General features: G+C 41.4%; 1 protein-coding gene across 1 annotated transcript in view; it reads left to right on the top strand.

Moving 5' to 3' along the window:
- The window catches only part of LRRIQ1 (leucine rich repeats and IQ motif containing 1), a 131,312-nt gene that overhangs the window by 14,798 nt on the left and 93,018 nt on the right, over positions 1-23,496 (top strand). Inside the window, exons 9-13 of the mRNA XM_066634309.1 lie at positions 814-964; positions 7,232-7,425; positions 9,879-10,006; positions 18,312-18,385; positions 18,683-18,776. Coding sequence (XP_066490406.1) covers positions 814-964; positions 7,232-7,425; positions 9,879-10,006; positions 18,312-18,385; positions 18,683-18,776 — 641 coding nt within the window. The remainder of the gene's footprint in view (positions 1-813; positions 965-7,231; positions 7,426-9,878; positions 10,007-18,311; positions 18,386-18,682; positions 18,777-23,496) is intronic.

The raw sequence follows: 23,496 nt of genomic DNA, 5'->3' as shown, positions 1-23,496 counted from the left end.
AGTCATTCAAAAAGTATTTACTGGTTTGGAGCGACCCCAATAGCACAGCAAAAGCAGAAGGGAAATTTGATTATATCTGCTGCTGACATGTTCTCTTTGTATGCAAATTCGCTACCTGCTAATTTGCTTATCTGCAAGGGGCAGAATTGCAACCTTCTCTCAATACCTGCACCTCTGTTCTCATTCTCTGCTATGCAGAGGCTGCTGAGATCTTCAGAATGGCAATTGCGACCATTGCGGACCCCTTTAAAATGGTTGCCAGAAGCTTCTGCAATTCATTTTAAAGGGGACTGCGTTGGTTGTGGGAGTCATTCTGAAGGTCCCTGCAGTTTCTGGAAGGTTTCTGCAGCATTTAGATATATTTTGACACTTGCTGCTGCACCCTGCTGGCTTCCTGAGGTCTCTGCTGGATTCTTCTAATGGCATGAAAGGTACCCCTTGTACCAAACCCCATTGATCCCATAGGATCAGTGGTTCATTATCTGTGGATTTGCTATCTGTGAGGGTTTCCAGGAACCTAACCCTAGTGGATAATGAGAGCTGACTGTATATTTATATGTTGCTCACTTTAAAACATCAAACCTATATCCATTTTCACCACTATGTAGTAGGAAAAGAACGCTTCACCTTTGCTTCTAAATAAAATGTGAATTATTTTACCTATATAAAATCTCTGGAAGAATGTTAAAAGTTATCAGCCTTGTCGTCATAGATTTTTGTACCAGTTTATGAGAAGCAGAGAGTAAAGAATTTTATTCAATCCCAAAAAATAAAAAGGTCTATCTTTTTTTTTTTTTTTTTTTTTTACCACAGGAGAATAATATTCAGGTGATAAATTGTGAGAATCTTGAAAATCTCTGCATTCTAATTCTGAACAAAAACAACATTTCATCACTTCATGGTTTATATGGTTGCTGTAATCTTTGGAATCTTGAACTTTCCTACAATAAAATCACTCGAATCGGTAAGAAAATATTTTTAATGGTAACTGTAGAGCTGCAGTCACTAGTTGCTCAAAGAACAATTTCTTGTATTAAAAATTACCCCTCCCATTAATTTATTAAGATATATAGTCTCTTCTCTCTTAATAGTTAGTTTTGAATTCATTATATCAATATAAGCGTAGTATAGTCATTATGGAATTAATTATATGGGCAGTCAGTGAATAATTATACTGGGTACTCAGACTTGGGCTACTGTTCCTTAAAAGCCTGTATATATAAAATTCTATTTATTATAAAACTTAGTGAAATCATATACTTGGAAGGGTCCTTCAAGGCCATGTAGTCCAATCCAAGTCCCTGAAGCTAGAACAGTTTCTCTAGACATCTCCAAATGACCGCCAGTGAGATCTCCAGTGAGGGAGAACTCATCCCATCCCTTGGCAACCAGTTCCACTGCTTTTTCTTTCTGATATCCGACGGGAATTTATTCTTTTGCAGCCCAAGCTTAATTGAGCTTAATTAAGTCAGAGTTGAGAAACAGGGCTTAAAAATTTTGGAGCATTTCCATGTTGCCAATATGTTGGAAATTGTTAAATTATCCCGTATTAAAGTGGTGTAGATTTCATAGGCACAAGCTGTTGGATGGAACAGTGAATGTTGGTGTTCATTAAATCTCAAAGATCAGTAATCCAAGGTAAACCAACAAGAGGGACTAATTGGTAGCAGAAATGCTAGAATCTGTGTTCAATCTGTCTTCAGTGCCAGTAGTACTGTAAGGGATTACTTGTTTCGAATGGATTTCCTGAGGTAGAGTATCTGAAAGATTAATGTGAGGGTGACATAATATGAATTGATGAGTCTTGGATATGAAGGCTGCAGAGCCAATAGGGTAAAAGCCTCCTGTCCTGTCTGTGTGTACAATGAATGCACTGTACTTACCCGTAAGTGAGATGAGTTTGAATGAGAAAGTAGATGTTGAGAAAACCACTTGGAGCCTGCTTTTCTGTCCTCATCAGCTGCTTTGGGGAGGTCTGGTTAGTAAGCTACATAGCATACATTTCATGGCACACAATAACATATTGATAGTTCAAAAAAATGTACGCAATCACACAAAGATACACTTGTATTTTGAATATTTTTTTCTCTCTTCCATCTCTAAATCCTTTTGAATTTATTCTTGTAGATTTGGAAGCTGCAGTCCTACAACCTCCCCTTCACCTCCCACTCTGACACTTTCTACATTCAATTTCAAAAGCTTCTATGACTGTTTCATCACAGTTACTTTTTTTTGTTTAGTAATTTTGCAAGTGTTCAAATGATGTGCATTTTGATATGCTGGTGGTTGCATCCTTTACTGCTACATGATGTATGGCTTGCTTCTATTCCCCTATTGGTGTTACTTTTTTTTGCCAACCTCCCAACTTTTATTAATTATTTATTGTAAGCTTCATCTCCATTGTTTTTTATGAAACTTAAAAGCTGCCTTGGGCATTTGCCTTGACCAAGGGAAAGCAGGATATAAATTTCTTAAATGAATTGCTCACTCTGTAGTGTTCTTGTTGTTTGTTTTCAGACATAATGTGAAATCATAACTTGTCATGCTAAACCAGTGGCTCCCAAACCTTTTAGCACCAGGACCCACTTTTTAAAATGGCACTCTATTGGGACTCACCTAGGTTTACCAGACCTGAAAAAAGGAGATCTAGAAAGAAATGATCTTTTTTGTTTGTTTATAATTAACAATAACCAGAAAAAGACCCTCAAACTTTTATCTCCCTATATTTACATATGCTTGTAAACTGCAGGAGCTGAGCTCATTGCAGGTTAATTAGCAACTACAGTATCTGATTTTTTTTAATAACCTCAGGGCTTGAGGCAATTAGTTATCTGATCTTTCCATCACCCACCAAAAATCAGGCCATGACCCACCAGTGGGTCAGTTGGGAACTGCTGTGCTATCATTTTTTTCATATTACATGTGAACCAAAACCTATCCACACACCCTGGTTTTCTTGAGGACAACAAACCAGGATTCGTAACCATAGTTTGATTCTGGCTCACAAATTGATTATGGGGTCTCGTTACATATGACTTCACAGACCATTGACCCTCAAACACCAGTTGCTGTACCATGTTCATAAGATAGAGATGAACTTTATGAACCTGAACCCTGAACAGATGAGGAACAAAGGGGGCAATTGGCTCTAAACTCTGGGTTGTCTGTTGCACATCTGTAAGTCTAAACAAGGATGTGGATTCTTAACCTTGGTTAGCACAGACCACAGTTTCATGTTTATGACTGAACTCAGCCATGATGTGAAACTGAGTGTAGAGAAAGGACATAAGACCATGCAGTTGATAAAACATAGTCTCTAAGGCTGCAATCTTATACATACTTACCTCGAAGTAAGTTCCATTAAATTCATTGAGGCTTACTTCTGAGTAGATACGTAGTATGCCTGCCCTGTGAAAGTCATCTACTATGTATGATGTGTACTTAATACCCAAGAGTTTCAGCTTTCTCTCAAACAGTGCCATCTTAACCATGCTCACTCAGAAGTACTCCCACTGCTCTGAAAGGCACTTATGTCTAAGTAAAAACAATTGGGAACTTTCAGAGACTTAAAAAAAAAAAAAGATTCCGCTTACTGAGCTAACTATTCAAATGTAAACTTGGAATTACACAAACACCTGAACACAAAATGTTTTACATTGTTCCACCAATAGAAATCAAGGAACGAAAAAAAGAGTTGTAGGCACCGGGAGATTTAATGGTGGATCAACTAGCCAAAATTAATGGATACATTTCAATAGAATTCTAATAAAAATGGAATCTGTACAGAGGCACATTTTCATAAATAGAGCAATATCCCTGTGTACAAGTGGGTGTGATTTTTGTAAGTGTTAGTAATCTTGAATCTCCTTTAATTTTCTCAAAATAAAAACCCAAACACCAATAGCAGTGTAGGTGTGTTCCAAAGTAACAGACAAAGAAAAGAAGCAAGAGATGACTTCTAGTTATTTTTTGTTAGCTTTAACACGTACTATTACTTAGATTCCACTGCTTTGTTCAAGCTGGTATTCTAGGGGCGGGGGGGGGGGTACATCACTTCTTAAAAATACATATGAATATGCAAAATCGTTTCTTCAGTATTTTCTGTGGCTAAAATAAAATTTACTCCAGTAGATGGTGCTAGTTAGCTTTTTTTTAAAAAAAGGGGATTTTCACTTTGGACAGAAATCCAAGGAGTCAGCGGCAGCTTTGTGTCTCAAACTGGAAGCAGATTTGAAATGATTGTTCAGTAATTAAAGAGTGGTCACCCAGCCTTTTTTGGTGGAGCACCTTGGCATAAATCTGGTTTTAAAAAAAATTGTTATTGAATAATAAAACAATAGTACAATTCCGAAACCAAATATCAGATGTAGAAAGAAAAAGTAAATAAAGGTTAAAAGGGAAGATAATTTCCTTGGTGCTAAATGTCTGCTTGGTGTTAAACCTAACTGAATGTCTTGGATCTAGTTCTCAGTTTTATTTCTCAAAGAACACAGAATACTTGGTAAAGTAGAACTTGTGCCTTTTAGGCTACTCCTAAGCTCTCTTGGAAGTAAGTGCTACCAAGACCTGCGGAATTTAACTTCCAACGAAATGTATTCAGGATAAGGCTTGTCGGATATATGTTGCTATGTGGTGGGTTAATATTAGAAATTTTGTTTTCAGGTGTAATCAGAACTCACACTTCTGGACCTTTCGTTATGGAGGTTCTAAGCAGACTTTTAAACATAGGCCACAATCCAAAGTTTTCCTGAAACTTTTTGTCACAGCCGATCCCAGTACTGAAGAGATAATTTCTAGATTGTTTTAAAGAGCACCTTGTCTTTAGCAGTGGGAAAATTCAACCAGCCCCCATTGAGCAACCCTATTTTATTCCCTCTTTACCAGTGTTCTGTAGAGCATATTCCAAAAGCAAGCAATTTTTTTTCCCCTTGGCTTTATTACTGAACTGTTTTGTGTGTTTCCATGTCTCCAAGTTCCTGTTCTGCTCTGAATTTGTACTTGGGAAGTGATTCCCGAGTATTTAAAACAAAATCACATCAGTTCTATGAATCATGGCTCTTTTGTTCTCACTATACACAACTGTCAACTGGGAAAGTATCATATCCCTTTCATGTGCTTGTCTTGCAAGGGGGAAATATTGTGTATTTTATACTGGGGAACCTGGTGCTTAAGTGTAATTATATTTATTGGTCAACAGTGTACTGGATCTTGTAGAATTTTTGTAGGGGATGCACATACAAAATAACCATCAGAACCCTTCTCATTATTTAACTGTATGTGGAAAGGTAGCATGGTGTAGTGCAGGAGGTCTCTAAATTTTTTAGCTGAAGGGTCACATCAAATATCTGGCACAGTGTCAAGGGCTGGAAAAAAATTAAATATAAAATTTAAATAAATACATTAGAGATGGAACTTAGATGAATGAATCAATGAATGAATGCATAGGCTCAAATGTCCAGGATTTCTCCAAGCAGCAACACAGCCCATATCACATCCTTAAATGGACCCCCATTCCCCCACCCTGCAAGCTCAACTCCAGTTGTGTTTGGTCACCTGGGCCAGAGGCTCTCAGGGGATCAGAGGCTGGCTGTGGGCCAGATAGAGGCTTGCCGCGGGCCGCATCTGGCCCCTGGGCCAGAGTTTGGAGACCCCTGGTGTAGTGGCTAGAATGTCAGACTAGAACTGGGGAGTTCTGAATTCAAATCCTCCTTTAGCTACAAAACTCACTGAGTGAGCATCTCAGCCAAGTACATTTCACATGAGTTACTGTAAACCAAAAGGGAAGTGGTTGGGAGAGAAGGTGAGATAGAAATGTATATCTTGCAATGTACCAGTACTATCTTTTACACCATACTAGCATGGTTTAGTACTATATTAAGTATACAGTGAAACCTCTTATAACTTGGGGATCTGTTCTGGGAAGTCACGTGCTATATGTACTGTGACAGTGCTATAGGATACACTGGAACGAAGAGCTGTAAAACACATCAGTGCTAAAGGAAGCAGCATTACTGGGAGGTGTTACTATATTGTTCCTGAAACTGTGCCTTTCAGAACTGATGCAGTAATGCTCCTATGGTATATGTCCCAATTAGCAAAATGTTTATGTTTTAATTGATAGTAACATTCATTTGTATTCTAGATGAAGTAAATATTTCACTGGAAGAAGTTTAACCTTTAAAAAACCACCTCTTTTCAGGTATTATTTTAAAGAAATTGCTGGTCTGGGACCTGGACATTTAGCAATTGAAACTAAGGCAGGCACACTTTTGTGATCCAGCTCCTATAGGTGGAGAAGCATGCAGACTTTCACGTTGCAGACGGCGCTTGGGTCTGTTTCACGCATGAGGCTTAAATCAATCTGTATTTAAATTGGTCTGTTTTGCAAATTAAAAACCCACTGCACTGAAAATGTGCACTTGCTATCTGTTTTGCAGTGTATATAGCACACATTATAACTACACTCAGACTTGGCGAACATAGTACGAGAGCCTCAAAGCTTAATTGTGAAGAATGGGAAAGTTGTTAAATTGTGTTTGGTGCGCGTGCACACACGCACACACACACACACACACTTGGCAGATTTTATTACAAATGCAAATATTTTCAGAACACGATCTTTATGCGTGTCTACTCAGAAGTGAGTCCCATTATGTGAAACGGGGCTTACGCCCAGGAAAGTGTGTATAGGATTGCAGCCTGAGTCATTTTACTGTGCCATCCTATGCACGTCTACTCAAAAGTTAGCCCCATTGAGTTCAAGGAGGCTTATTCCCAGATAAGTGTATATAGGATTGCAGCCCTGGTCAACAGAGACAGTAGCTGAAGTCCATCCAACAGTCAAAAGACACTTGAACTTGTTTCCTGTCACCTTTGCATGATAAAAAGATCACATGAGTGACATTAACTTGCCTTCAAACATGGAATAGGGAATGTAACATTAAGAAGTTATGATAGTTCCTAAGTGTTTTTATAAGGATCTGGACTTTGATAATTTTATATTATGTAGCTTAGACCCATTAATGCTTTCTCATGCTTAGAATTCATGCAGGAAGAAGCCATCCAAAATGTGTCATACAACTATTTCATGAATGTATAAAAAAGTAGAAATTTTGCTGCAGGGACATATTAATTTTAGGTTGCTAAAAATAAATACTTGCTGCATTCCTAAATATGTACTTCAAAACTAATACAGGCTTTTAAAATACTGTACTTGTTGTTTTGTTTTTAGGAGGCCTGGAGTCACTGAAAAATCTCCAACGACTAGTTGTGGACCACAATCAGTTGATCAGCACCAAAGGACTTTCTGATACTCCGACTCTAGTCTGCATTGATTGTTCTTTTAATCGCCTTACCTGTGTCGAAGGCATTGACAGTTGTGGCCTCCTTCAGATTCTGAAATTACAGGGGAACAGCCTCAATGAGGTAAGAATTTTGATGCTGTATAAGGTTGTTTCTAGGGCTGTCCCCTGATTTAAAAAGTAATAGAAATTAAAGAACCTGAGCATTGGTTGATTAATGCAGGGGTTCTCAAATTTCTCGGGAGTAAAACTCCCAAGGAAGTCTTTGTGTGTGTGTGTGTGGTGGGGGGGGGGGGAGAACAGGGGTGAAGGGGGGGTTTTGACTTACAGAGGGTTGATGCAAGGTCCCAAAGTTGTGTAGAGCCCCATGCAGCCCTCCACAGGACTCCCTGAATACTGAAAAAGCAGTCGCAAAACACTTCTGGTTTGCGATCGCAAAACCGGAAGTGGTTTGAGATAGCTTTTTTTCAGTATTCTAAGACTCAGGGAGCCCTGCGGAGGGCTGAGCGGAACTCTCCACCACTCCTGGACCTTTCACCAGCCTTCTGTAAGTAAAAGTACCTCCCTTTGCCTCCGTTAGTGATGTGATCCTGGAGATAGCCTCACTGCCTTCTCCCTTCTGCCTTCTCCCTTCCCTTAAGGGTTCAGGGGCTGAGGCTCTCAGGCAGGGGAGTCGCGACACCCCAGTTTGAGAACCTAAAGATTAATGGTTTAATTTTGTATATATTTGCATACAAATAAAAACAACAGTTCTGAAACAAAAAAAAATCCTTTATTTTTAGATGGTGTATCGTAGCAGGCATCATATTAGGTGAGGCGTTGCCTCTGAGAGAGAAGGGGGGAAACTTGTTCTAAGCCAAAGCTCTCCATCTGTTATTTGTATAAGTAATTGTATCAGAAATAATTCTTCCTCAATATAAAATCTGACCAGTTGAATCAGGACATTTTTTAATTCAGTCAGAAAAAGTACCGTATTTTTCACTCCATAAGACGCACCTATTTTTTAGAGGAGGAAAACAGGAAAAAATTATTCTGAACCAAATAGTGTAATAAAATATTTAATAAACTATAACAGAATAACATTTGAACCATCCCCCCCTTCTTAGGGTAAATGGGACCATAAACTGGCATGAAGATCCCTCCCTTTATTAGGGTGAATGGGATCATAAACTGGCATGAAGATCCCTCCCTTTATTAGGGTGAATGGGATCATAAACTGGCATGAAGATCCCCCCCTTCATTAAGGTCCCCAACGTGCACTCTTTTTTGCAGTATTTGCTCCATAAGATGCACACACTTCCCCCCCCCCACTTTTTTTGGGGGGAAAAGTGCGTCTTATGGAGTGAAAAATACGGTGATCTGTTAATCCATTATCTTTTGGTTCTTGTTATATTATTTTACAGATTTTTTCCAATGTAATTAACTCTTTGTATCAGACTTAAAAGTTATAGGGCAATTGTCAAAGGATATGGGGAGGACTTTGGGGCAGATCAAATTTAGTTTTTAAAAGCCTTATTGAACAGACTGTAATCTTCTCAAAATCAATATGGTGAATTCTGTGTTTTGAGTTTAGTCAAAGCTGGGAGCCCTTTACTTACCTACTCTGCTGCCTTATTCCTCAGTGAGCCTACTCAGAATTGTGCTAGCTCTTTGGCTGGCACAAATCTAAGTGATGCCGAAAGGGCATGTCGAGCCCAGATTGGGGGCATAGAATATTGGAATCACCACTTTCACCAATATCTGCCCCCCAGCTCACCCTCAACACATCCCCAGCTGGTTCCATTTCCAGCTAACAGATTATTATGATATTATCGTTATTATTTAAAATATTTATATGCCAGAGTCCCAAAGTGGTTTAACTAGCAAAGAATAGGATTGGGCCCTTGGTAAATTAATTAAGGCCACAATCCTAACCAACTTTCCAGCACTGACGTAAGGGCAGTGCAACTCAGAGAAAAGGGAACAAACATTGCCTTACCTTGAGGAGGCCTCTGTGACTGCCCCCCAACTGTAGGATGCAGCACATGCCCCACTGGCACAGTTCTGCCAGTGCTGGAAAGTTGGTTAGGATTGCTCCCTAAACTTGTTAGCCCATTTTCTAACTGGACTACAAGGCACCTTTTGGTGTGGTGTTTCTCTTATAGGGAAAAGCAGCTATCTCTATTCAGCACAGTACCTTTTCCCCATAAGCCACCTGGCCACCAATGGTCTCCTTGGACTTACGCCAGCTATTCAGCTGGTGTTAATCTAATGAGCTTGAGTGGATGTGTTGGCCTGGGAAAAGGGGATGGGATCCCAGTGTGTCTGACTGCTGCTGAGATCTACCTACCCCGCCCCACTCCCTGCCCTGATCCCCCCCCCCGAATCTGCTCCTGCCACCACCTTACCTGTTCTGGTGTGATCTGGGAGAGCCATTGGTGCACACATGGGGCCTCCAGGCAGCAGTCACGCAGCACATGACAGCAGCATGCCTTTTGCGATGCTGCACTGGGACTTACAGAGAATCACAAGTAAGTGCAAGATTGGATTGAGCTGTTAGTACTAAATGTTGTTAATAAGTTGCTGATTTGTATTTAGCTCCCTAGCTTGGACAATCATGTTTTGCTAAGAGAATTATACCTGGAAGACAATAGCATCTCATCCCTGGACAAATTTTCCACATATTGGTTGCCTTTGCTACGGATACTCATCCTCTCAGAAAACAGGTAAAACTAAAAGTCTATAAAGGCAGTTAAAAAGTAATGTTTAATAACAAGATGTAAAACTTCTGTAAAAGCTAATACTTTTGTCAGTGATGATGAAAACAAAATTCCATCCGTTAGTCCATTTGTGAGTTATCTGTAAAATTTGGTATAACCAAGGTATTTACATGCTACTTACTTCAGAATTGTTGAATTTCAAAATTAGCATTAAGTCTGTCTTTGATGGGTGTCTCGGGTGGAGTGAGGCAGTAATCAGAAAATCTGAATTTTGTTGGACTTATAAACTTCGTAAAATTCAATAGCCACCATGAGTTTAAATTCTTCCTGGAAGGTACAATTATTAATCTCATGTCCTTTGCACTTCTCTAAATTGGTCTCATATCAGGGAACCTCTTTGGGCGTCGAGGGGTGTACAGAAGGCAACCTTTACTATGGCTTGCTAAAATGTTGAAGAGCATTACAGAAATTAAAGATCAGTTACTCCAAGCAAGCTTATGTTGAGTGACCTGTGCTGAAGTTTTGTGATAAATTAAAAAAAAAAAAATCACTTAATACAATACAGGATACAACAATCCTTGATTTTACCACTGAAACTATTGAACGTATCACAGTCAATATGCTACCATGACAGGAGTACACTCAGTCCCCTTATTCTAAACATCTATTAACATGATCCCAGAATTATCCTGACACTGAAGAACTTCAACTAGATACGCTAATATGATGTGTTTAAAGCAAATAATATCTATTGCCATATCCAACTTTAAACATTGCTAATAGTGCAATCCTATACGTATCTATTTAGCAAGTCCCATTGTGTTCATTGAGGTTTAAATCCTAGAAGATGTGTATAAGGTGACAGTTTTTCTTGGTTGCTTGAAGAAATTTCTTGGTTGCTTAAAGAATCTTGGCTATATAGATAGGATGCAACCCTGTATCATTGCAACTGAGTTGAGTCTCTAAAAACTCTCCTTAATCCATTTCTGCCCAGCCCGTAGGTGTATTAATTTTATCCCTGTTTTGTACATGCAACATTGGGTATTGTATTGTTGGCATCCTTCAGTCTCGGAAGACTATGGTATCGTGCTCTGAATAGTGGTTCTGGAACATAGTGTCCTCTCCAGTGCGCAATGCCTGGGTAATGTAGATATGGAGGATAGACTGTTACCCATGCAGCAAATCCCCCCTCTCCACATCGCTGAAATGGTCCAATGAAAAGGTAGAAGCCAATACGGTTAGTTCTAGCGGCGTCGCAGGAGTTGCCAGAACGTGACTGAACTGCCTCAGGGACTCCGGCTCTGGATTTTGCCTCGAAGTTGACTCCTGAAGCCTTTTCCATAACTGGATGTAGCCACAAGGCAGTGGAGGTTTGGGATCAGAGTTTTCCTTCTCTCAGATGAGCTGCCTTCCCAGGCTAACGAGTCCCATCTACCCGGTGGCTGTTTAGTCGCCTCTCATGACAAGTACAGCCAAACTGAGGGCCTATTCTTATCCCCAGCCCCCAGGGATAAGACATTGGGTAGAAATGGCTTAAATAAAGGTCTTAAGTAATATTTTATTCATTTTCTAAAAACACATAGCTCTCCTTCTTGCCAGTCTACTGTGGCTTAGAACAACAACAAAATTAAAAACGTAAGCACGCACGCATGCGCGCGTGCACACGCACACACACACACACACAAATCAAAATCTCAAAGCCTCAAACCTTGTTAGGTGGTGCAACAACAACAAAACCTATCAACCACCTTAAAATAACTGCCTACTTGAACAACTGCCTTCATACCTAATATATGGAATCTAGTAAATCCTGAATAGTAGTGTTTATCTTGTCAAAATGGTTGCATCGTTTCTGTACTTGAACATTTCTTTGCAGCTGGTTCATCTGCCATGCCTAATTTCTATATTTCTCTTTTCCTATGTGAGATGGTGTCATCCCAAATCAAGGGTCTGTCTAGCCCAGGATTGTTCACTCTGACGGTTCCTCTCCAGTTGATCTCTGGCAAGAGTCTTTCTCAGACCTGGTCCTTGGGATCCTTTTAATTTGAGATTCTGGAGATTGAACCTAGGACTGTCTTCATACAAAGTCCATCCTCCGCCACTGGGATATGTGTCCTCCCACATGGCTTGATATTAGCTGAGGTTTTTTTCCCTCTTTCTGGCCCTTTGTGGTTCTATATTGCACTAGACAGCTGGTGAAGCACTTCCTGTCGTGTGCAAGGAAGCCCTTTGTCATCATCGCTAAGCGGATATCTAGTTGACGTTTCTAGCTGGCAGAGCTCCACATACTTCTGCTTTATGTGTCAACCTCTTAACATAAATCCTTTGGGCAAAAGTGAGAATGAGAGCAAAGTGGATCGGCATGATGATAAATCTAGCTGGAATGGATGACAGTATCAGCAGTGAGGATGATTAAAGCATTAAAAAGCCTAGTATTTCAGTAGTTGATATTTGTAGTCTCTTTACCAATGTGACCATGTTCTAAGCAGCTCCATATGCCTTTGTTACGGCATAAGTGATTGGAGGTTCTATACAGAAGGATTGAATGTAATGAAGTAAGCTGTTGAAAGAAAAGCTGTTTCTTTGCTTTTATCCTGCAGCTGATGCAGTTGTGTGATTTCTTCTCCAGAGTGTGCACTGAGTGTCATTTCCTTTTTGTTGATTGCAGGAAGCCCCTATGAATGTTTGGACTGTGAATCCGTATATTTCTTAACCATAAAGCTCCCAGTTAGGAAATCCTAATTTGCGAGTAATTGATAAGAACAGTTCCAAATTTTAATTTGAAGTCGGAAGAATTCATTTTTGGAAGTAAACATGGGCGCCTGATAGAGTCTTAGTTCACAGAATGCTGTTGGGTAATTCCTAAAAACTGGGTGGGAGGGGGTGCATAGATTAGAAATGTGTGTGAAATACTGAAAACTGAGAAAGAAGTTATCTTCAGGCTCAGTGCTATGGTTAAGAAATTGGGAAACATCTCTCCAACAAGCCAGACAGCAGTTTGGGGGGGGGGGGGGCTGAACCCACATTTCTAATATGTAAAATGCTTTTTAAAAAGTTTTTAGAAGTTATCCATAATTTCTAGAAGTTGGCATCATTTAGGAACTTCCATAGTTGCTCTCATTCACCTTTTCCTCCCCCTCCCTTCTCCCGCTCTCTCTTTCCCCTCTCTCCTTCCCTCTTATTTCCTATATCAGCACTAAGTGTGGTTAGTGTTGGATCTGCACTGAGCTGAACATTAAACTCTGGTTTAAACCTAACCAAGGTTAGTGTCCAACTCCGTGCCAATGAAATGCTAACTCGTCAGTGCTGAAAAGGAAGGGGCAAATTTGAACAGGAGAAGGGAGAGGAGCACCTGAGTCCATAGGGTGCTCCCTTTCTCTCTAAACCATGGTTAAGAGATTGGGGGCCCAATCCTAATTGGGCCTAGTGTTGAGCTCTGGTGCTGGTGCTGGGTGTGGTAAACATGCCATAAAGCAAATTTTACAGCACCCTGTGAAGAAATGGCCAGTTCAGAATGGAGGAGACCCATTGTGGCCCCTGTGCCCTTACTTGGGGGAAGGGGACAAAAGTCCCCTTTTCTCGAGTAGGTCTCCGGCAGCCCTGATGGTGCCATTTTTGGCGCTGCTGCACCCAGGTGAGCTGCCGGGGATAGGATTGGGCTATAGGATAGTGTTTGCACCAAGCTTTTTATATAAACAGCTGTGATTCTTGGTATTGCTGCCTTGCTTCCTCTTTCTGTAATGCTGCCCTTTATTCAACAAGCAATTCACGCCATTGAAGGCACTATGGTGATCCCAAATGAATTCGGTCCCCTTTGGAACTGTCGTTTTCTAAACAGTCCAGTGGCAATTTTCCCTTTTGTATTAAAAATAACAAAAATAGAATTATGTAAAGTGTGTTTTTTTTTTGTTTTATGCACAATGGTTTGGGGAAAAGTTGGAATGCTACCTTTCACCTGTTGTTCATCTCCCCAGTTGTCTCCCTAGCAGCTGATTTTCCTTGCTCTCTGCCTTCCCAGCTCCTAGAAAAATTAGCTGCAAAGGAACATCATAGGATGAGATGAGCAACAGATGGAGAAAGGCAAGCAGCATCGCCTGCTTCACTCTTCATGTGACTTCTATCTCCTCCAGATTTTTCTGCCTTTTCTGGATTGGGGGGGAACTAGCAGACTTGTCATGTGGTGGGTCTGCTTTTATGTGGTAAGATAAGTGTAGCTAGACTCTGTTACCCTGCACATGCCCAATCTCGTCTGATCTCGGAAGCTAAGCAGGGTCAGGCCTGGTTAGTACTTGGATGGGAGACCGCCTGGGAATACTGGGTGCTGTAGGCTTATACCATAGTCTTTTGAGACTGAAGGTTGCCAATCACCACTCTGATGTGGACCCACTTACAGTCAATGGTTAGCCAAGCATTAGAGGTCTTTCCTGACTATTTCTTGCTGTACTTTTTCAGGCTCAGGTGGATGACATACCTGTTTTTCACTCTACCTTCCTTCCTTCAGCTTTTCCATGGTATTTCTGGTATACGACTTCCAGAGCGATGCTGCTTAGTACGGTTAGAAAGGGTAGGCCTGCTCCTGCAATAATTGCAGTAATGAGTGTGGACTTTGCATATGTTGCTAGGGGAAATGGGTGGGGAAGACTGTGAGCAGACGAGGGTCGTACCTATGTGATGAGCTGGTCTGATCCGTATGTGGGATCTCAAGCATCCATTTCAAAGAATATGAAAAACCCTCCTCTTGAAGTGCCTGCTAGGGTCTGAGGATAAGTATCAATAAGGCTTGCAAGATTGCAAGCTCCTGCCATTTGAAAAGAGTGGCGAGGCAGGGACTGGCCAAGGAAACACAGGAGGAGAAGGGGAATGGTGACTGCCCTAACTGGAGAGGCCACTACTACTCCTTCATAAGAATATAAGAAGAGCCCTGCTCGATCAGGCCAAACGCCTATCTAATCCAGCTTCCTGTGTCTCACCGTGGCCCACCAGATACCTCAGGGAGCACACAAGATGCCCACATCCTGTTGCCACTCCCTTGCATCTGGCATCCAGATACAACCTGCTTCTACAACCAAGAACGCAATCCAAACTGCGCCCTATGCCGACCCAAGTCCCTTGGGCCAGCCTAGAAGGGTCGCAAATGTGTCATAAAGCATGTTTGTGCCTCCTCAAGGGGAAGCCAGGCCGGTGCTCCAAGAAGCGCCGGCCTGCAGAGGCTGACATAAGCCTCCGCACCGGCTTCCCCTCCGCCACTTGTGTCAGCCCACCTGAGCCAACACAAATGGAAAAGGTAGGAGTGGGGGGCGGGGAGGAGGAGGGAGGCAGGAGTTCCTGGGTGGGGGAAGGGTGCGGGATGGGCAGCCCTGGGGACGGGTAGGCAGGGAGTGGGAGGCGGGGCTGGGATCCAGCAGTTATACCAGATCCCAACCCAAGTTCCTGGGGAGAACGGAGCGACTTCAAGCAGCGCCGCTCTCCTCTGACTTGTGCCACCTCCAGAGATGGCGCAAGTCCGAGGAGACCCATTGTGGTCAGCAGCCAGATAAGTTTCCCCTTATCTCTGGCTGAGCCACTTCTGGCCACAATCCTGCACTGGATACAGCCCAAGCCTCCTGGCTTGCCTGTTCCAGCGCAGGTTAGGATTGCGCCCCTAGTGGTATACCCATCATGGCTTGTAACCTGTGATGGAATTTTTCTCCACAAAATTGTCCAATCCCCTTTTAAAGGCCTTTAAGGCCAGGTGCTATCACCACATCCTGTGGCAAGGAGTTCCACAGATTAAGCACACGCTGGGTAAAAAAATATTTTCTTTTGTTTGTTCTAACTCTCCCAACACTCAATTTTAGTGGATGTCCCCTAGTTCTGGTGTTGTGTGAGAGGGAAAAGAATACCCCTGTACTCACTCTACTCATCACCTGGATAATTTTGTACGTCTCGATCATGTCCCCCCTCAGGTGTCTTTTTTGTAGACCGAAGAGCCTCAGACACCGTCACCTTTCCTTATAAGGGAGGTACCTTAGTCTAGTAATCATTTCGGTTGCTCTCTTCTTCACTTTTTCCAGTTCCACTATATCCCTTTTGAGATGTGCTGACCAGAATTGAATGCAGTACTCCAGATGTGGCCATACCATTGATTTGTCAATGACTTTATAATATCAGCTGTTTTATTCTCTTTACTCACTTCCTTTGGCTTCTTCCTGGCTCACTTCCTTTGGCAACTTCTCTTTTCAAATGGCAGACGTGGAGGTGGCCAATTGGGAGATGCTGCCCTGGCATGAAGGGTGGTAGTGGTGGCAGAAGCAGCTAAGCTTGCCTACAATGAACATGGATTGCTTATAAAAATTGGAAATACAGGCAAAAATACAGCAGCAGAACCTAATCTGAGTAGCTTTTTCTTCTATATATAATGGCTCCATACTTCTTACATCGTTAATATTGGTATTTCAGTATTGCAGTAGAAAACTTTTTCCCTCTGCTATATATATTTAACTTTTTCAGGTTTGTTTCAGTTTTACTTTCTTAGAAACTGCCTTTGTCCTCCTCCGGTGCCTGCTTCAGCTCTAAATGATACCAGAAAAAGGAAGCCATCGGAGTTTAAAAAAAAATCTTTTACTTTTGTGTCGTCTTTGTAATTTATATCCTTTTAATGCCCAGGGCTAGTGGGACAAGGTCAAGTGGTATTAAGTTTTCTGTAATGTCCTTTGTCTTTCTGGTTTGAATTTTCTTTAAAAAAAAAAAAATTAAAAAAAAGAAAAGACAAAGGCCGCCAGTGAAAAGGAAGCTATAAAATGACAAACTTAGAAGAGGGTTTGTCTTGTATATGAGCAGCAGACAGGACAAGTATTTTAGATCTGAAAAGCAAGCAGCACATACAGTTTTCTATACTGTAGCACCCCAAACACCAATTTTAACATTATATGCAAACTAAAGATAAGATCCCATGTTTACGTATAGTTTCAGGTTCATGCTTAATGGAACTGAAACTGTACCTACCATTAGTTAAATCGGGGCCTAATCCTATCCAGCTTTCTAGTACCGATGCAGCCTTGCCAATGGGGCATGTGCTGCATCCTGCAGTTGACTAGGAGTCACAGAGGCCCCCTCGAGGTAAGGGAATGTTTGTTCCCTTACCTCAGGACTGTGTTGTGACTGCATTGGCACTGGAAAGTTGGGTAGGATTGGGCCCTTCAGACGCACAACTGTTGCATATTATCTCAAACTGAATCTTGCTTAGTTGTTCATAAAAATAACTACTAGGGACCATTCCTCATAAAGGCCAGCAGTCCTTTCTGGATCTTTCAGGGGAGAATTAACATACCAAGAAAACGATTTCATTCACTGAGAGCAGAAAATAAATAGAAAATTCCAATACATGTAAAAATGGAATTAAAATTTTGGAAATACAGTGACCGAAGGGCTATGTCCTCATGTGTTTAGGAACCTCCTGCACAGTTTTTGAGCCTTGTTGGTGTGACATGAGTTAAATGCTACAAATAGTAATCTCTTTGGATAGGCTTCTTTCTTTTTAGTACCAACCTTCTCTGCAGGCTAGAAAACTATATGAGCCTCCTTGAGTATATCTAGCCTGCAACATGAGTGGATATTCTTTTCATCTTCACCTTACATAAGAAGAGCCCTGCTGGATCAGGCCAAAGGCTCATATAGTCCAGCTTTCTGTATCTCACAAAGGCCTACCGGTTGTCTCACATAAGAGATAGACTGCTTCCAGAACCAGGAGTTTTCATATAAGCATCATGGCTTTCCGCCTTAAAAAAGAGGCCAAGAGGTCGGCAAGAGATAAAGGGTACCTCCTTTATTTTTTTCAGATAAGGGAATGCTGGTCCCACTGGGCTGACAGAGCCTGACATGTGTCCTCCTGGCCTCATGGTGAAACCTGCTGGAAGGGGTCATGAAGCTACATCCTTTGAGGGACTGAGTTTTCCTCTCTGGTGTTTTTTCTGCTTTCGTGGATTTATGAATATTATAAAATAATTTTGTTAGCTGTCTTGAGACTTATTTGCAGGATGTAATAGACAAATGAATAATAAGGGAGTTTACCTTATTACTTTTGAGAAGTGTTCTCCTCTGGTATAGTACGAGGCCTGAGAAATGTTGTCTACGTCTTGAGGAGGAAGCTACCAATTTCCTTCTAGCACCTTGGATAGCTAACAGGCAGTGTGTTTGCTACCAAATTACACATGCATCCCTGAATTTTGAGCGATTTGTTCTGCAATATTTGTCCCATATTGTTGTCTCTAGTAGGAAGAATAGTTTTGACATGTCTCCCTATAAACTTTTTGTTCATTTCTTTTTCCTCTAGTTTGACTCAGCTTGCCCCTCTGTTTTCATTTGTGTCTTTGGAAAAGCTAGATCTCAGCAACAACTGCTTGTCAGGTGAGTTTAAAAGATAAATAAGGAAAGAAGTGGTGTTCAGTGTCATGAATTTCAAATACTATGCAAGGGGCCCCTGTATCCACAGACCCTGTATCTGTAGTTTCAGTTAACTGTGAATCGGATCCACCTCGGTGCTGGAAATTGGTTACGATTGTGCAAAAGCTAGAAGAAATCAGATTAATTTGATTAATTCATTTTTTGTTGTTTTGATCACCAGTAGAATGCATTTTGTTGTAATCCTAGTTGAACTAATTGAATGATTTCCATTTGTATTTATCTTTCGCTTGACAAATACAGAGCTTCAGAGCGTCATTCCATGGCTTAATGGTTGTCATCATCTGACAGAATTATCCCTACATGGAAATCCACTCCTTCAAGAAGAGAACTGGAGGTATGCGGATAAGGGGAAAGGGCTGTGATATGTATGGTTAGGAGCAGCAATAGAGAGCAGCAAAAGAAATAAAAAAAATAAACCAAAGTGAGTAAGGGAGAGGAAAGGAAGGAGCTTCAAATACAGGTACATGCAAGTGCCACTGGTAACCACCTCTCCCCCACATTCCACCTCCCTCCCTGTTCACTTTTGTTCCTTCCACCCCTGTTACCAGTTTACCTATGCTGTCAGCAGAAGGCCTCCGAGTCAGTCCATACATGAGATCACCAGCCATCTACACTGGTGGCCTCATTGTGTGCACCAGTGGAAGTCCCTTCTGCTGGCAGGCCAGCCTGTTGGGATCAGACTGCCCATAACAATAACTCAGAAGATTGCAGTTGTACTTTCCTCTCTCTCTCTCTCTCTCTCTCTCTCTCTCTCTCTCTCTCCTCCTCTCCCCTCCCCCTCTAAGATTCAGTAGAAATATTTTGTATCTATGATGGAAGGAAATTTCACTGAAGGTGAAAGCAAAACCATAACTAGGTAGCACGTTTTTGCTCAGATCTCTTGATTATACAAGCAATTGTTTTCACAGACAAAAACTGAGATAGGGCACATCTTTGATTTTGGGTATTTGGCCAGTATAGCTGTGAAATGACGGACCCGTGCCTTTGTTGAAACAGTCGAAGCACTTCTAAGGACAAAGTTAACATTCATATTTATAAAATTGTGCTAGCGGTTGTGTAAAAATAATTCAGTAATGTTTATGATAATAGATATGATATCAGCGAAATGAGGATTTGTTCTGACCATTTATGTAGTCTGGAATTCTCAGCAGATTTGCAAAACAATCAGTTTGGTTTTCCACTCTAGCTGCTGTTCCGCATGCACTGTTTTTGACTTTTAACACTGATGTAGACAAGTTGTGTTTCCATTCTCTTTGGAAATATTTCCTTCTTGTCACCAACATTAATTTGTGCACATATGTCTGCACACAGCCAGGAATGCAACCATTTTTCAGAAACCTCAACTTCCACTCTTTAGCTCTACCGTATCTTTCATCTAATGAATATCTCCCAATCACTTTTTCACTTCATTTTGTTCATTTGATGATCTCTCCTCTTAAAACTGAACCGTCAATCTTCTTTGTGTTCAACACCACTACTTTTTGACCTCTGCTGTTCTACATTCCTCCTGTGACAACTTCAGTATTGCCTCTTGGATGCCCCTTATGTGACCTTACATTTGCCAAAGGATGACTCAGCTGCTTTCTGATCTCTGTGCCCTCTCTTCCCTGGCAGTTGTTGATTTTTGGTCATTCCTGTATCCCTTGTTTTTGGTTCCCACCTTAACTCTCACACTTCCATTTTGGCTTATTCCAACATTCTTTTTAGTTTGTTCCCTTCATTGTTCTTTCTTTCATTTGTAAAAAGCAACCCAGCCAAATGACTCTACAATAGTAGTACTCTAACATTTCAGCACCAGGATGCACTTCTGAGAAAGACTGGGACTCACTGGACATGATGTTCTTTATCCTGGAAGTGATGACCTGGCCAGAAGTGACATCACCAAGCAAGACAATTTTTAATACCCCCCATATGACAAAATCAAATTAAGTAAATTAAAAGCTTACAATAAGTATAAGTTTAAAAATTTATTCAAAATTAAAATGAACTCTCCTAACCCTCCCAAGCAAGAGGGTTCCCCAAACATCCCAAAGTCTGCAATCCTATCCACACTTACCAGGAAATAAACCCCATGGACTATCATTGTTAAAAGCTTATACATAGTAGCCTGTTGAAACTACAGATCTGTAACATTTCCCCACATACAGTCACATACCATGGGAGCATCAAGTCTAGTATATTAAAAATAAAATACACATTGAAATGAATGGGGGACCCACCTGAAATTGATTCGCGACCCAGCTAGTAGGTCCCGACCCACAGTTTCAGAAAAACTGCTCTACAAACTTCCTGCAACAACCTTCAAAGAAATTTTCACAGGCTCCCTAGGTAGCATGTTCCAGTGTTGCTACCTTTATAGTAAGAAAGCTCATTGTCTTTTTTCCAATATTCCCCTTGCTTAAAAGCCACTACTTCTTTTCTTTCCATGTCCTGTCCTATCCTGTTCTCTCATTTGTCTGGGATACTTTGTATACGCTATTAGCTCTTCCCTAATTTTCCAGGACTCCACCATTTTTACCCCCCATAAGATTTCATGTATGATTAGAAGTTCTGAGGCTTGAGTTGCTTTCGCAAGTCTCAGAACTACTAGTTAACATACATGCTAACAAATCACACTAGAATTGACATCCTTTCTCACTTTTTACGGAGAGTTTGAACAATGTCACTGTCACTCTTTGCATTCTAATATTTTCTGTATTGCCCCACCCCCAAATTCTTTCCAACTTGATTTAATAGTTAAAATTAAAATGCACTGCCAAGCTGTCCAGTGTGGACTGGCAAAGCACTGCTGAGATTTTTCATGGCTGCTCCCTGCCCCTATAAATTGTTCTTGCCCATGGGTAGCCCAAGCTGGTTTGCTGTCTGAAATGGCAGCAGATTTGCACTCCCAGCTGTATTGGGTGGCGAATTCTGGGGCGCCAGGGGAGGGGCTTACAAATATATCATCTTGGGCCCACTTTTGATCTCTCCTCCTTAAAAGCCATGTTTGGATCACAGCATCAGCCATCTTTAAGAAAGGATGGGGAAGCCTGTTGTCCCAGGCTCTGAGCTTATGCAGGTTTTCTCTTTATGTCCTGTTATAGTCCCTTGTGGGCTTTTGGCATGTGTGGCCTCAGTGCCTTTGCCAAGTCTGTGGGAGCTCTCAGCAAAGTGTCTTTAGCCTCCATTCTATCCAGCTTTCCAGCACCGATGCAACTGTGCTAACCAGGTGGTTGCTGCAGTGGGAGAGCAGTCATGGAGGCGGCTCTAAATAATGGAATGATTGTTCCCTTGCCTTGGGGCTACATTACAGCTGCACTGGTGTTGGAATGTTGGTTAAGATTGGGCTCTTTGTGTCTTCCTGAACCACTGAGGAGACTGCATTATATGTTAAAACTAAAGCCACTGGGGAGCCCACAAAGACCTGGCCAGGGTCCTCCATGTATCTGCCATTGGCACAGAGACCTCACATGCTCAAAGAGTGCACCAGGCCACTATTTTCATTGCCACTAATGTAAACTCTCATGAGTATTTGTAAAAGTCTTACTTTAGTGTTAGTGACCTGAAGCACTCTTCATCAGCCATGCTAGTGGTAGCCATAGTCTTCTTCTATAAATATTGCCATGCAGTACATACATCAAAGGGGCTCCACGTCCTGGGGCCCCCTAAAGGGGGCCCTATAATGTACATCAACTTGGGCCCATTTCTGATAATTAAATGTAGATTCCAGGGGACATCCACTAAAATTGAACATAGGAAGAGTTACAACAGAGAAAAGAAAATATTTCTTTACCTGGCATGTAATTAGTCTGTGGAACTCCTTGCCACAGGATATGGTGATGGCTTCTGGCCTAGATGTCTTTAAAAGGGGGTTGGAGAGATTTCTAGAAGAAAAGTCCATCACACTTTACAAGCCGTGTTGAGTATGTGCAACCTCCTGGTTTAAGAACTAGGATACCTCAGGGTGCCAGGTGTAAGGGAGTGGCCCCAGGATGCAGATATCTTGGTATTTTGTTTTGTGTCCTCTCAGAGGCATCTGGTGGGCCACTGTGAGATCCAGGAAGCTGGACTAGATGGGCCTTTGGCCTGATCCAGCGGGGCTCTTCTTATTCCAGAGAATATCAACTGAACAAACTGCCAATAATTAATATGGAAAGTGAGAACAAGGAAAGTATAAATATACTCCTAAAAATTTGGCCACCATAGGTGTAAATATATAGTCAGCCTCCGCCCCCCCTCCCCACCGGCTTATCCACAGAAGCAGAATTGCTACCTTTTCTCATTATCCGCACCTCTGTATCTACTATGCAGAGACCTTCCAGAGGCTACAGGGACCTTCAGAATGGCACCTGTGACCAATGCGGACCTCTTTAAAATGGACAGTGGAAGCTTCTGCTGGTCATTTTAAAGGGGTCTGTACAGATCGCGGATGCCATTCGGAAGGTTCCTGTAGCCTCTGGAAGGTCTCTGCAGCAGTCAGAAATATTTTGTCACTTCCTGCTGCATTCTGCTGGCTTTCTGAGAGTCTCTGCTGGATGGCAAAGATGTACCTGTTCCCCTTCCTCCAGGGTACCCCTTGTACCAAACCCTGTTGATCCCATAGGATCATTGGTTTGTTATCTGTAAATTTACTATCTGCTAGGGTTTCCATGAACCTAACCCTGGTAGATAATGAGAACGGATTGTATTTATGTTCTTGCATGATGAAGCTAATTTACATTGTAGCTATGAAATCCAATGGACAATGTTTCCTTAAGTGTTGCACACTCTGACAACATAAGTCTTGCTATTTTTAGCAATCTTGTCCTTAATTGTGAATATCGCATGTAATTAACTCCTGCCCCATGTAAACATGGGTTAAGATAAATTCCTGAAATTCCTGAAGCATCAAGGTCCTCCTATATTGCTTGACCCAACAGAACTTTCATGACTGAACAAGTGATTAATTTATTTTAATGGGAAACTATAAAGTATGGATTTGTTGAATTTCAGCATTGACTATAACTTCAGGCAATATGTTCCAATGAACTTTACATAACCCCTTGATACCAACAAAGGAATTAGTTGTAAAATTT

This window comes from Tiliqua scincoides, chromosome 7, assembly GCF_035046505.1.
Source record: "Tiliqua scincoides isolate rTilSci1 chromosome 7, rTilSci1.hap2, whole genome shotgun sequence".
Taxonomy (NCBI): Eukaryota; Metazoa; Chordata; class Lepidosauria; order Squamata; family Scincidae; genus Tiliqua; species Tiliqua scincoides.
This window is presented reverse-complemented; position numbering and strand designations above follow the sequence as displayed.